Source organism: Bos indicus x Bos taurus, chromosome 15, assembly GCF_003369695.1.
Source record: "Bos indicus x Bos taurus breed Angus x Brahman F1 hybrid chromosome 15, Bos_hybrid_MaternalHap_v2.0, whole genome shotgun sequence".
Classification (NCBI taxonomy): domain Eukaryota; kingdom Metazoa; phylum Chordata; class Mammalia; order Artiodactyla; family Bovidae; genus Bos; species Bos indicus x Bos taurus.
The window spans coordinates 52,603,571-52,618,493 of record NC_040090.1 but is presented as its reverse complement, the minus strand read 5'-3'; the positions used below and the strand labels follow the sequence as shown (position 1 = coordinate 52,618,493).

Here is a 14,923-nt window from a genome sequence, read left to right as displayed (position 1 = left end):
GCTCTTACGTCCGTGGGATTTTCCAGGCAAGAGTACTGGAGTGGGGTGCCATCGCCTTCTCCGAAAAGGAAGGGTAAAAAAGTACAAAAAGTTACAAACAAGATGGTTTTGTCTGGATTTAGGTTAAGGAATTCCCAGTCCTTTCAAATTCTCACTTATCTTTTCTAGTATTTACATATAATTGATTATCAATTTGTTGCTATTTGATTCTGCATATAACAGGAATGAATATTTTAGCCTAATTTTAAAAATGAGTAAATTTTATTATTTGGAATCTTAATATTCACAGCAAAACTGAGCAGAGAGTACATAGAGTTCCCATATACTCCCTGCCCCTACTCATGCAAAACCTCCCCTTCTATCAACCTCCCAGCACCAAAGTGATAACATTCAGTTTACCTACATTGACATCATCCAAAGTCCAGAGTTTGCACTCTTGGTGTTGTTCATTGTGTGGGTTTGGACAAATGTATAGTGACACACATCTACCATTGTAGTATTGCACACCTTAGTTTACTGCCCTAACTAGCCTCTGTTCTCTGCCTGTTCATCCCTTCTGCCTCCCTAATCCCTGGCAACCACTGATGTTTTTGCTGCCTCCATACTTTTGCCTCTTCCAGAATGTCACATGGTTGGAATCATACAGTGTGTAGCCTTTTCAGATTGGCTTCTTTAACTGAGTAATTCACTTCTTTCTCTTAGTTTAAATTCCCTCATGTCTTTTCATGATAGCTCATTTCATTTTTAGTGGTAAATAATACTCCATTATCTGGATGTACCACAGTTTATTTATCTGCTCACAAACTGAAGAATATCTTGGTTTCTTCCACATTTTGGCTTAATTAATAAAGCTGCAAACCTCCATGTGTAGGTTTTTGTGTGGACATGTTTTCAATTAATTTGGGTGAATAACAGCACAGTCGCTAGATCATATAGTAAGAGTATGTGTAGTTTTGTAAGAAGTTACTAAACTCTCTTCTAAAGTGGCTATACCATTTGCATTGCACCAGTAATGAATGAGAGTTCTTGTTGCTCCACATCTTTTGTCAACATTTGGTTCTGTGAGTGTTTTGGCTTCTGGCCATTCTAACAGGTTTATAGTGGTATCTCATTGTTTTAATTTGCATTTTCCTGATGGCATATGGTATAGAACATCTCGTATGCTTACTTGCTGTCTGTATTTCTTTGCTGAGATGTCTGTTCAGGTTTTCTGCCCATTTTTTAATCAGATTGTTACTTTTCCTATTGTTGAGTTTTAGGAGTTCTTTGTAGATTTTGCATAACAATCCTTTATCCATGTGCCTTTAGCAAATATATTCTCCTAGTCTGTGGATTTTCTTCCCATTCTCTTGGCATTGTCTTTCTGCCTTTTTTTTTTTTTTTTAAGAAACCAACTACATAAGGAAAAATAATTCTGACCTGTAACTGAAAAACCACACAGTTTATTTCACCATGGAGATTTTAAGGGTGGGAATTAAGTCTTAAAAACAAGTGATTATGTAAAGTTTAAAAATAAAATAAAATTTAAAAAAAAAGTAAAAAAAAAAAAACAAGTGATTATAAAGCAATTGTCCTCCAATTAAAATTTTTTAAAAAACAAGTGATTTGCATAAGGAAACTGTTTATTTCACAACTGACACTGCTTGAGCTAACTCCATTCTTCCTCCTAGATAGAATGCTGTTCTGAAGAGGACAGCAGTGACCTGGGTTGGTTATGCACCAGTTTATTGCTCCTCTGCCTTTACCTTGCTGAAGGCTGATAGAAATAGGAAGGGAAGAAAGGGACTACGTTGTTCTCTGCAATGGATTTAATTAACGTGTTGTAAAACTGAGCAGGAGTATTTTTCCTGCCAGTGCCAAGTAAAGACTTGGATGCTACATTTGTTCACAGCCATAGGAAGAGTTTCCTTTTAAGACTGACCAGTCTTAATTTGTTGCCTATTTTCCTGCCCAAGGGGTTCAAGTTTTTTGTATCTCAATTTGTTTGTTTTAAATTTTGAATGTGTTTTCCCTATCCCCAAGATGGAGATAGTCAAAAGATAATGTTTAGTTTCTGGTTCTGTGGACCTTGCCCATTTTAGTACTTGTTAAGTAAAAATTTAGTCTAGCAGTATCCACTCTTAGATTCTGTGAGTCTGTATTTGATGAAAGAGTTGATCACATCACTTTTAAAATTTTGTAATCATGACATCCATACTGCTTATTAAACCACTGGTGGTCGCCTTTACCAGCCTTTTGGGTAGAGAATCAGTAGATGAGTGAATGTTGGAGAGTAAAGGGGATCCTTGAACACTGGGGTCACGGAGAAAGGAGAGGCTGCAGGGGAGTTTTATGGTGTTTTATTGGAAACAGTGTCAGACTTTATTTTTCTGGGCTCCAAAATCACGGCAGATGGTGACTGCAGCCATGAAATTAAAAGACGCTTACTCCTTGGAAGGAAAGTTATGACCAACCTAGATAGCATATAAAAAGCAGAGACATTACTTTGCCAACAAAGGTTCATCTAGTCAAGGCTATGGTTTTTCTTGTGGTCGTGTGTGGATGTGAGAGTTGGACTGTGAAGAAGGCTGAGCACTGAAGAATTGATGCTTTCTAGTCTTTCCTTGAATAAAAAAAAATTTCAGGATCTAGAACTAGCTTTTGTGATCATTTTAGCATTTCAGAACTTATTAATGGAAATAATTTGTTTAGTGATGTTTATCTTCTCATTTGTATGCTTTTCTGGATTTACTTAAACAATATATTTCTCAAATTAGGTTTGCAGTCCTGGGAAGACATTGACAAACTAAACTCATTCCCTAAACTTGAAGAAGTGAGGTTGTTAGGAATTCCTCTTCTGCAGCCATACACTACTGAGGAGCGAAGGAAGTTGGTAATAGCCAGGTCTGTTGTCCTGATTATTTTGCTTTCTTTCCTCAGTGCTTTGTTGTTTCATTAAGGGAATATGCACTATTGGAAGGTGGGAGGAAGTACACTGTGTGTTTATCCATCTCTAGAACAGACTGTGCTTAAAGCTTCTGCACCTCCAAATTCTAGAAGAAAAGGAACGTAATATGATACGAAAAATGTGAAATATAATTCATCTGCCAAGACCACTGAAAATTTCCTCACAAGTCTATTCCAGTTTTATACTTTTTGATATTTACAATATTTGAAATCTTGTTTTGGGTCATGAGGAAAAAGTAAGTACATTTGGGAATTGATTCCTTGTTTTCTCTGTTAACATAGAAGTCATTTACAGTGTAAATCCCTGGAAATTGGGCTGTTTCATTAGTGTAAAACTCAAGAGAGCAGTATCTGTGGTTTTTTCTTCCATTTAGATTGACCTAAACTTGACCACCACCTTGTTACCTTCTTCCTCCAGCTGTCCTGCCTTTCATGTCTCAGCCTCTGCCTCCCTCAGACTCCTGATATGTCCTGTGAGGGTTTATTTTTGTATGTATGTGTCTTTAACAGCATTGAGGTTTGGCTAAGATGTAAAGGGCTGTGGAGCTTTGCTCTGTTCTCTCGTGTGTATACATAGTAGTTTAATAGGGGAACAGTAATCTTGAAGAGTCCCTAAAGAAGAGTGATTCTGTAAACTGCTTTGGTCTTTCTGACCAGCTCATGTCTAGCAGGTCTTTACTGCTTGCCAGTTGTTGACGTACACGTTAGTATCCTACTGAGGAAATAAATTTCAGCCTATTTTTCTTCTAAGAAGAGGAAGTCTTGCATACCTTATGCTTTGTTTTCTTTACACAATTCTTTTGTAAATACAATAAATGAATTCCTGAACTATGTGAGCAAATTGTACTGACTGCTCTGTAGACCTGTGCTGTTCAGTATGGCCCCATCAAGCCATGTGTGACTTTGGAACACTTGAAATTATGGCTAGTCTGAATTGAAATGTACTATAAATGAAAAAACACATACTAGATTTCAAACACTTTATATGAACAAAAAGAACGTGAAGTACCTTAGTTACTTAGTGTCGATTATAGGTTGAAATATAGCCTAATATGTAGTATTAAATTAGATTAAATATAATGTAGTATTAAAATTAAGCTCATTTGTTTACTTTTTACTTTTTAAAATGTGGATACTAGAGAATTTAAATTACATGTGTGGGTTGCATCATATTTAAGTTTGGACAGTACTGTATAGAATCTTATTTTGAAAGGTGAGGTATGGTTATAAAAGGTCAGTGTTACTTCCAAAAACGCAACTTTAGAGAAATTTTTGGTCTGTTTGTTTTCTATCACGTTAGTTCATGTAAGTAGCTGTGCACAAGCGGAGCCGCATCAAATGCATCCTTTCAAGAGAATAAGACTGGGCCTCAAGCCAATCATTCTATTGTATCTTTTGCTTTTCATTTATAGATTGCCATCCGTCTCCAAACTTAATGGCAGTGTTGTTACTGATGGTGAGCGAGAAGACTCCGAGAGATTTTTTATCCGTTACTATGTGGATGTCCCACAGGAAGAAGTGCCATTCAGGTAAAAACCCCTCATCAGCTTAGCAACACTTTAGCAAGTATTGAGGCAACTTAAGAACTATTGCTTTAAAGCAAAATCTACTGACTTGTTATTGGACCCTCTTAGAAGAAAAAGCAAACCTGTTTTATGTTATTCTCCATAGTGGATTTTTTCTAGCCTTGCACTTGTATTAAGAATGTTTGGGTAAGTATTTGACTGCTTCCAGCAGTTCCCACTCCATCTTCCATATCATCGATTCCTTTTTGTTCCTTTCTTCCAGGAGCACATTTTCACCCACCCCCAAAACTGGTCTTTTTTTTCACATTGCATCTGCTTTTAAGCTCTACTATGTTCTGCAGTTTGGAAGGCTTGGCAAATGTACATGAGGTTTAGTGATTATGAGAAAGGGACTAGAAAATAGAGTCCTTAAATAGGAAATATTAAAGAAATGAGGATGTTGAGTCGGAAGAGAAATGCTGAGGCCTGCATATGAAGGGTTAATATGAAGTTGTTCGGTGAGAAACTAATATTCTATAAATGTAAAGAAAATGTAGCAGATATTATATAGGTAAACATAAAGGGGAAAAAACTCCCTAAACAGATTTCTGGGTATTGGAAACTAGAATCAGTTACCCCAAAAGTTATTCTTTTCTTAGAGTTTAAGAATAGCATTCAACAGGAGGCGTTTCAGACAACAAGATGCAACTTAAGGTTGAACGTGAGTCAAACCACATTCTGTTTACAAATTTCAGTGATTCTAATTCATTCCTGGCATCTGGCACATAACACTCAGTCGTGTCCAACTCTCTGTGACGGCCTGGACTGTAGCTTGCCAGGCTTCTCTGTTCATGGGATTCTTCAGGCAAGAAATCTGGAGTAGGTTGCCATTCCCTTCTCCAGAGAATCATCTCGACCCAGAGATCGAACCCAGGTCTCCTGCATTGCAGGCAGATTCTTTACCATTTGAGTTACAAGGAAGTCCTAATTCATTCCTACTGAACATTTTTTTCCCCAGAGTTCTCTGTTATTTACAGACTTTAAGAGAGTTTCCATACTGTAAGGCTGAACCAGGGCTGTGAAAGAGATTTGTGCTATTAGCAGTAGAATTTTAATGCTTAAATGTTTAAAATGTTAGACAATTAAGTAAGGATTTTGAAGGTAAACTTTTAAAATTAGCTAAGAACAGCTAGTTAGGAAGAAATACAGCTATGCCTTTAGCACAACCCAGAAATATTAAGTTAAACCATGTAAAAAAAATTTTAGGTTAATAAAACTATAGTCTGATATCTATAGTTTCATTTGATTCAATCTAATGTATTATTAGAAGAAGTAAATATTCTGGCTTTAAGCATAAGTCTGTCATGACAGGTTACTAAACTTCGTCTGCTACAGGAAGTAGTATATATATGGCAGTAAATTGTTTCTGTCCCTGATGGCGTAATTTTCCTAAAGTGCTTTTATGCCTCTGTAGTAATCAGTATCTTGAATGCATGTCATAGAAATCATCTTTATCAAGGGGAGGACTTTATTGGAAGGATATTGAGAAACTAAAAGAATTGCTAGATGGTCTAGAGAACCCGGTTTAGACAGGAAGGAAAGCAAGGATAGCCAAGCTTTCCTCTTACAGTCCTCTTTATAGATTTCTGTTGGCACACTGCGCTGGACTTTACCACTGAACACCTGCAGCAGTGTCATGCACTTTTGATTTCCCCATTAGCACTGAAAATCATTTGTTACTGACCTTTGCTTCATTCCCTCAGTTCAGACCTTGCATCTGACCGGCTGATTGGCTGGTTTAAGGCATGTACCCACACTCTGTCTCCCCAGAGATAAGGAGCGGGCTTATCTGTTCTTTTTTGGCTTCTGCAGTGAGCAGTGATAATCTTGCTTCCCCTAATCTTGGGACTTCTTCCCATGTAGGAGCAATTCAGCGGAAAGAACATTTACTATAGTCTGACACAGAGATTACTTTGATTAACATCTAGATATATACCTTTTCTTTGAAGTTATGTATTAAATATTTCTTTTCTTACCTACCCTAATAAATTTCTTATACAAATGAAAACACATTTCTTTTTCCTTGTAATGAGATAACCTATTCCAATCCTACGTAGACTGTGATCAATTACCTACTACCAAAGATTTATGCAGTCAAGCTATTTTAGTTACCACTCTGGCCTTGTTGCCTTTTTTATAATTATGCCTCTTTTCTCACTAGTAGTAATTAGTTACAGTTACTAGTAGTAGCTTGATGCTACCGCCTGGTCTCTTCCTTCCTTCCTGATGTTGAAATATTGAAATGGGCAACCAGATTTCAGTGTCTCCCACCAGCATCCCTGGCCTATGAAATGTTTTCCAAGGATGTATGTGCTCTGCTCATGAATGTATTTTGCAAGGCCTTGGGGAAGACAGTATCTCTCGGTCTTTGTAGGGTCCATGGCTGGAGAATGGGTGAAGTGATACAGGGTGACAGTAATTTCCTTCATCCCTGTGTCTTGAAATTTCTGAATTCCTCCTTCCACATTAGCTCAAAGAATTTGTGACATTTCAACTTGTTTTAGCATAGACCACCACCATTGAGTCCAATTTCCAGTCAGCCAGCTTAGAACCACTCTAAATGATTCTAAACCATTGAAGCTAGCCGCTAGGTTTTTTAAAATTCAGAACCTTTGGTAATATACCTACACAAAATCAGCCAGATCTAGAATTGCTTTTTTTCGCCTTGGTTAACACAAATTATTTTTTATATTCCCTATATTCATTTCCCATATGTTTGTCCATATAAATGACTATAGACTTGTAAATGTTTTGATGGTTTTGTAAATGATCCCACAGACAATGCTGTGATTGATGGTGGTACGGTAGAGTATGTCTGTGGAGGGAGGAGGCAAATGGGGAATTAGTTTACACTTGCAAGGTAATTCCCTCAGGCAAGGGGATTTTACTGCCTTTTCAAGCCACAGAGGAACAGTCTTGTTGGACCCAGTGAAGATTTAGGGATTCAGGATATTCCCAAGTCCTCAGAGTCCTTCCTTATATATACTTCCACTCCAATATATGTTCTGTGTCTCTCCCATCAGTGCTTCAACTTTCATAGCGTAGTTCCAATATGGATGCAAAATGACCTATAATTCAGCAACCTAGAGCATAAAATCTTGTATATTTGTTTTCATGGCTACTTCAGCTCTGTTGTAAGAAAGCAAAGATCCTTTATAGGAATTTGACATTAACATTCTCTTTATGTAATATTCTCCATTTTGTACCCTTAAAATAGCGGGTGCTCATAGTCTTGAATTGTTCATTCCCGTCATGTGTTTTTTTCTTGGCAGCACTCTGTCGGTCTCCTAGAGCATTTCATGTGAGCTCAAGTGATAATTAGTTATTTCACCACTCCATGGCAAGGACTTGCAAAATCCCTCCCATGAAAATTGTGATATTCACTGGCCTCTACTAGGCCAGAAACCAATCCCAAATCACCTTTAATCACCTGAGGTATTATTGCTGGGGAATCTACTCCCTGGTAGTAGGCCCATAGGGCACAGAACAGAAATCAACTCTGACCAACTTAAGTAGAACAGGAATTTAGTAAAAGAATAATGAATACTGTGTAGGGCTCAGAATTGATAAGATTAGAGAATTAGGCTTGGGCAGGGTTGAGGGGAAGGCAGGCACAGCCAAGATTTCTGTAGATCTCACTGTACAAACAGTATCCTTCTTACAGTGGTCACTGGACAGTCATCAGTAAGTTGCTAGACTTCACTGCCTTCAGACATTTTGCAGCCATGCTTTTGAATGTTTGACTCTTCCTTATCTGCTGTGAGTAATCTCTGTCAGACCTCATGTCCTTGCATTACATCTTAGGATTTAAAGTTCCAGCTATAGTTAGACAGGTTTATGTCACCTTCCCAGGTTCTGGCTTCCAGGAGAGAAAGAGAATACCTACTCTTTAGCTTCTGTAGTGGGACGTGGTTTCTGCCTCTCATCTGTCTTGAGTTTCCCTCAAATCAGAAGGGCATTCTGATGCCGAAGTTGACATATATCCACAGTAGTACACATTGCCTAGTAGTTTTCTTATAAGTCTCCCGGTGGACTGATTTTGAGCCACTATAATATGCCAGGAGCTGTGTTAGCCATTTTTAAAAGAATATAGTAGCATTCATGCTGATGCAAGATGAAATGGTAAATAACAGAGAGGAATTTATATTAAATGCATTCATTATGAATTAAGAGTGATCTATAAACAGGGCATTAGTACTATACTTACCATCTCTTTAATTGTCTCCCAAGTTATATGCGTAATTTCTCCCCAAAATGCCTATGAATAGTGAATAGCACAGTTCATAGTAAAAGGTAAAAATTTGACTTCCTGGATAATTCAATGTTTCATACAGAATCACATAGTTTCCTGGTGGGATTGAGGTATCTGTTTATTTTGAAGAAAACATTCCTTTTCACTTGACCATGGATTTTTAAAATCTTGATTTCCCTATAAATTCTGACTTTCCCAGCATCCTTCCCCAGTTTTAGGCTCCCCATTCTTCTCCTCTCATTTTCCTGTCTTGTGTCATTAATCACCAAATACCTCTGTTCAACTTAGACATAAGTAAGAAAAGTTAGCCAAAATGTCTTTTGAGAGCTCGAATAAAAGGCCGTTATGATCCATTCAGTGTCCTTTATGGTAGCAAAGTTATTTTGTGAGTCAGTCGGATTATTCACACACATCTGTTTCCATATGATTAGTCATTTTGGCAACAGAAGACTTTAAAGCCGATCCAGAAATTTACATATTCTTTTTTTCTATCTCAGAATAAAATATAAGCTCCAGTTACCTGTACCACTTCAATTTTTTATGATGAACAGAATAAAATGTTTAGAGGACTGAAGGGAGACATACTTATTAAGAGTGTTAAAATTCCTTACAGGTGCTCCCCTTCTACTGGTAGGTGGAGCTGGAAGCTTAGCCTCTCTACTGTGTCTGTTTATAGTAATTATGGACAGACACACACACAAAAAGCAGAGGAGTTGCCCATATGTTTCATATTTATTTATTTTGTAAAACAATAGAAGATGAAAATTTTCTGTTGCATGATTCTTGGTCTTTAAACATCATAGTGTTTGCTTTTCCAATCAGTAGGTTTTCTTTTAGAGTCTTCATTTCTGCCTGGTCTCTTCATGGCTTGTATGGCAGTGGTGTGCTATTTCAGAATCAGTTCAGTGGGTGCTGCCAGTGGTTGAAAAGATGTCCTCACTGTGTTGGTCATATTTCAGTTGTTGGACTCTCATATTTTACCAGGAGACCTTCTAGGAAATAACTCTAGATTCTAGATGGGTTTCAAAGGGCAGTTTAATTTATTTACTGAATATCTACTATGAACTAAGAGGCATTGAGCCAGAAGCTGCAGATAAGGCAAAATAGTAGTATCTATTCTTAAGAAGGTTGCCATCTGCACTAAGCTAGAGATATATTTCCTCTGCTGGAGGCGCCTCATGTTCCCAACTTTTAAAAATCCAGTTATCTCAGGATTTCATCTTTGCATCTCTTCTCTTCTGTACTCATCCCATAGGTACTTTTATCTAGTCCTATGGCTTTCCACATCTTTTAATTTCAAATAATTGCCAAATTTATTCAGCTTTCATCTATATGCCCCTAAATTCCAAACTAATATTTCCAGATATCTACCTGACATCTCTATCTGATGTTTAACCCTAAAGTGTCCAAAATCTAACTTTTGGTCCCTTCTTTACCTTTCCTTGGCCCCTTGCCTTCCCTGCTTTATCTGATGCTGTGCACGTTTTCCTCCATCTCTTCATTCTTCCATTTGCTCAAGATTAAGAGTTGGGCACCATCCCTGATTTCTTTCTCCTATACCCCACAACTAGTCCATTTTGTTTTTTTCAATTCTGCTTTCAAAAATATATAGAATCTTAATACTTCTTAGCATCATTTTAGTTCAAGCCTTCCTCATCTCTTACCTGTATTATTATAGTAGCCTTCCAATTGTGTTACCAGCTCTTAAGTGTGCACTGTTTACTGCACAGCAGGCCAATAAATCAAGAGACAAGTTGTTAGGACAAGGAAGAGCGACTTTATTTTGAAGGCCAGAAGATTGAGAAGATGGTGGATTAGCATCCCAAAGAATCATCTTACTTGAGTTAGAATTCAGGCTTCTTTTATATTAAAAGGGGAGGGAATTTGGTTTGTTTTTGCAAACTTCTTGCTGTGGTAATCCTTTATTAGCTGTCTGAGTAGGTCAGGTCACTGATGTCCCTGTAAACCTCCAAGGAGAGAAGTGCTATTCTCTATCCTGCAGCTTTTTATATCTCATATCTTATCCAATGGAAAATGTTGCAGTTTTAAAGGTCAGAGTCATGAGAATGGGCTAACCTGTATTATATTTCAGGCTATAAGCAGCATTCTTAACTTGAAGCAAAGCAATAGAAGACAGAGGTTAAGTAAAATAGATCTAATATGGAGTCAGATTTGTTCTTTCCTATTACAATTGGCCTCCCTATATCCACCCTTGCCCCATATTCTCCACATGCTGTGCTTAGTCTCTCCATCTCTCCATTCTTGGAGATTTATGTCCAACTCTTTGCGACCCCATGAACTGTAGCCCGCCAGGCTCCTTTGTCCACGGGGATTCTCCAGGCAAGAATACTGGAGTGGGTTGCCATGCCTTCCTCCAGGGGATCTTCCCAACTCAGGGTTCGAACCCAGGTCTTCTGCATTGCATTCTCATTTACCATCTGAGCCACCAGGGAAGCCCAGTTCTCCACATGGCAGCCAGTTTATAAGAACTCAAATACATGGGGAAAAAAATCCTTGCCGTTCATCAAACACACCAAGTACACTCCGCCTCAGGCCTTTGCATCGTTTCCCCTGTTCAGAATGTGCCACAGCAACTGCTGGGCTCTCTGATACCTCATCAGAGACTCCCTTCCTGACCAAGCTAGCTGAAACAGCACACCTCTGTCTCCTGTCATTCTCTGAACCTACCATTATTTGTATTTATCAACACCTGGCATCACTGACTCAATGGACGTGAGTCTGAGTGAACTCTGGGAGTTGATGAGGGACAGGGAGGCCTGGCGTGCTGCGATTCATGGGGTTGCAAAGAGTCGGACATGACTGAGTGACTGATCTGATCTGATCTGAACCTACATTTCTTTGGAGAAGGCAATGGCAACCCACTCCAGTACTCTTGCCTGGAAAATCCCATGGATGGAGGAGCCTGGTAGGCTGCAGTCCATGGGGTCGCTAAGAGTCGGGCACAACTGAGCGACTTCATTTTTACTTTTCACTTTCATGCATTGGAGAAGGAAATGGCAACCCACTCCAGTGTTCTTACCTGGAGAATCCCAGGGACGGGGGAGCCTGGTGGGCTGCCGTCTATGGGGTTGCACAGAGTCGGACACGACTGAAGCGACTTAGCAGCAGCAGCAACCTACATTTCTTATTACTGAGTTAATCTGGTGAAGATGAGGGGGAGAATATTCCAGACAGAAGGGAGTTTGTGGGAAGTTAAGGCACAGAGGTATGAAATAAGTCTTTAGTTCCAGTATGACTTAATGATAAGCAATTAAATGGGAAGTCGTGGCAGATAACACTGGGGAAGAAGGTAGAAACCAGAGCAGGCCAAGACCTTGGTGTGCCATGCCAGTTCAGTTCAGTTCAGTTCAGTCGCTCAGTCGTGTCCGACTCTTTGCGACCTCATTAATCGCAGCATACCAGGCCTCCCTGTCCATCACCAACTCCCAGAGTTCACCCAAACTCATGTGCATCGAGTCAGTGACGCCATCCAGCCATCTCATCCTCTGTCGTCCCCTTCTCTTCCTGGCCCCAATCCCTCCCAGCATCAGGGTCTTTTCCAATGAGTCAACTCTTTGTGTGAGGTGGCCAAAGTATTGGAGTTTCAGCCTCAGCATCAGTCCTTCCAATGAACACCCAGGACTGGTCTCCTTTAGGATGGACTGGTTGGATCTTGCAGTCCAAGGGACTCACAAGAGTCTTTTCCAGCACCACAGTTCAAAAGCATCAATTTTTCGGCCATTCCAGTAGACTAGGACTTCTTGTGGGCCATGTGGAAATCATTGAAAGGCTTCAAGTGGGAAAGTTATGTGGGCAGATTTAGGTTTGTTTTTAGAAGGAGAGGCTGAGAGAGACCCAGAGGCCTAGTTAATAACTGAGACTTGAGTAAAGGAGGATATGTGTATCAGTGGTCATTTATTTCTCTTTACAGAGGTACATATTAGGACTGAATTTCACTGTATAATTTGAAGCCATTTTTAGAAAATACCTCGTGAAATTCTATGTGTTTTCTGGTATTTATAGGTCTGATTTCTCTAGGGGTATAAAAGTACCATTTAGAGAGAAAAAACTCCACATTTATGAATCTGGTACATGTTAAAATGTACCTATTTATTATTTCTTGCCTTTCCGTTTATCAGACATCTCTCTACATTGCCTGTATTTATCAGTTTTTCCTTTGTTTCATGTTTTCTTTATCTCTTAATTTCCTGAGAGATTTAATTTAAGTTACTTATTTCCTACTTAACTAATACACAGCTCCCGTGTGTTTAGTTTTAAAGAGAAACAGAAAAAGAAAAACCATGGTAACTTTTCTTTTAGAAATCAACATATCATGTATCTTTTTGGGGGGGTCCAATGGTTTCTATTTATTTTTAAAGACAGGGAAAGTAAATGCATTGATTTGGGGTGTCTTTTTTTAGACTTTAGAATTTTGTTTTTCATAAAAGGGAGTTACGAGAGGCATAGCTCCAGTGAGCAGTTATTTGATGGGAAGAAATGCTGTTGTCAGAGACAGAGTGGCAGTGCGAGAAATAAAGTTTTCTTAAAGGCTTTTCTTTTTGCTTTTATCCTCTTTTGGTATCTCACTTTATGTTTGTCCCAAGGAGTCCCTAAACTGTGCCCTGGGAAATCCTTATTTATGATGTCAGGAATTGTAGTAGGCATTCCTCAAATGTTTATTGGATTGTCATTAGTGGTAACCAGCTTTTTAAAATATGGAGAGCATGTTTTTTCCTGCTTAAGACTAATGGCTTTTCTAAATGGAGCTGATTGTATCTTCATGTTACTGTGAGAGCAGGGCAGCAGGCTGTATTTGGACCCCACCTCAATGAAGGCTTATTTTGCCCTGGGTGCTGGAGAAATCCTAGTGTGCCGGGTCGTTCCCTCATATCCCTTCCAGACAGAGGACCTGCTGTTGTGAGAGAACATTCCTCCGTTGGACAGAGTCTCCTGGGCTTCTCCATACTGCCAGCCTCCATCATCCTCTGACAAGGGCCATGACACAGCACTCCTCACATTCAGCTGCAAGTCTGATGAGAAACAAAAGGGGCTTTCTGCTTGGCGCGCCATGGAGAGCCTCTGAAATGTTAGCTCTCCCTGTTGCTTACCGCTTTTGTCATTCCGATTACCTTGGACTTGATTGTGACTTCTTTCCACTTTCCCAGCCCAGCAGAAGATAGGCTGCTTTCCTAATCTTGATTAGAGTTAATATATGAGAATTTGAACATAGCTGCAAAGGAAAAAAAGAATGAGAATCAGCCCTCCCAAATCATGGTCTTGGGGGAACTTTTCTTTGTTGTCTAAACTTTTTGTTTTGGCCAGGGCATGGGGCCAGTTTTATCTTTTATTGTTTTTGTTTGCTTTTTTAGAATTAAAATAAAATACTGAGAATAATATATAAATACTCATGTTCACATGGTTCAGGACTGATGATTTTTAATATTTTACTTGTTTATTTTTTCATTGAAATAGATAATATTACAGATAAAACTGGAGTACTTTTTTGTCTCTGTTCTTAGTCCTATTTCTTACTCCGAAAAGTAACCAACCACTGACAAGAATTTGATGTATATAGTTGATGTCTACTTATTATATTTTATATATCTATTAAAGTATAAAGTGGGATCTTCTTATACTTTGTCAATATACACCGCAGTTTTTTTTTCAATCTGATATTTTCACTTTGTATTTTGTTGAAAAGAAGTTTTAAAAATTTACTATAACGTGTATCAGTCCTTTGTTCTACAGTGTATTTTTTTTTTAATTTTTGGCCACACTGTACAGTGTGTGGGATCTTAGTTCCCCGACCAGGGATCAAAACCCACAGCCGTGCAGTGGAAGCATAGAGTCCTAAACCACTGGACTGCTAGGGAAGTCCCTCTGTGCTTTATTCTTACTCCATCTTGGTCAAGAAATCATTTCCTTTCCAAAGATCACTGAATATAATCTTGTGGGCTTTTCTCTAAAAGTGCTTTCACATTTATGGCTTTGATTTGTCTGGAATCTATTTTTGTGTTTAGTCTCTAATAGCAATCTAAGACTGTTTTTTTCCTCCACAATGATAATTGGTATTCACCACTGATCTGTAATACCAGTTCAGTTATATATCTAGTTTTTTATGTATATTCATGATTCTTTGTCAGAGTCCTGTTCTAGTCCA

At 38.6% G+C, this 14,923-nt stretch overlaps 1 protein-coding gene across 4 annotated transcripts in view; it reads left to right on the top strand.

The window, feature by feature from the left end:
- The window catches only part of TBCEL (tubulin folding cofactor E like), a 66,138-nt gene that overhangs the window by 30,832 nt on the left and 20,383 nt on the right, over positions 1 to 14,923 (top strand). For all 4 annotated transcript variants that reach the window (XM_027563461.1, XM_027563459.1, XM_027563460.1 and 1 more), the window contains 2 exons: positions 2,757 to 2,883; positions 4,359 to 4,475. In XM_027563461.1, the coding sequence (XP_027419262.1) occupies positions 2,757 to 2,883; positions 4,359 to 4,475 (244 nt within the window). The remainder of the gene's footprint in view (positions 1 to 2,756; positions 2,884 to 4,358; positions 4,476 to 14,923) is intronic.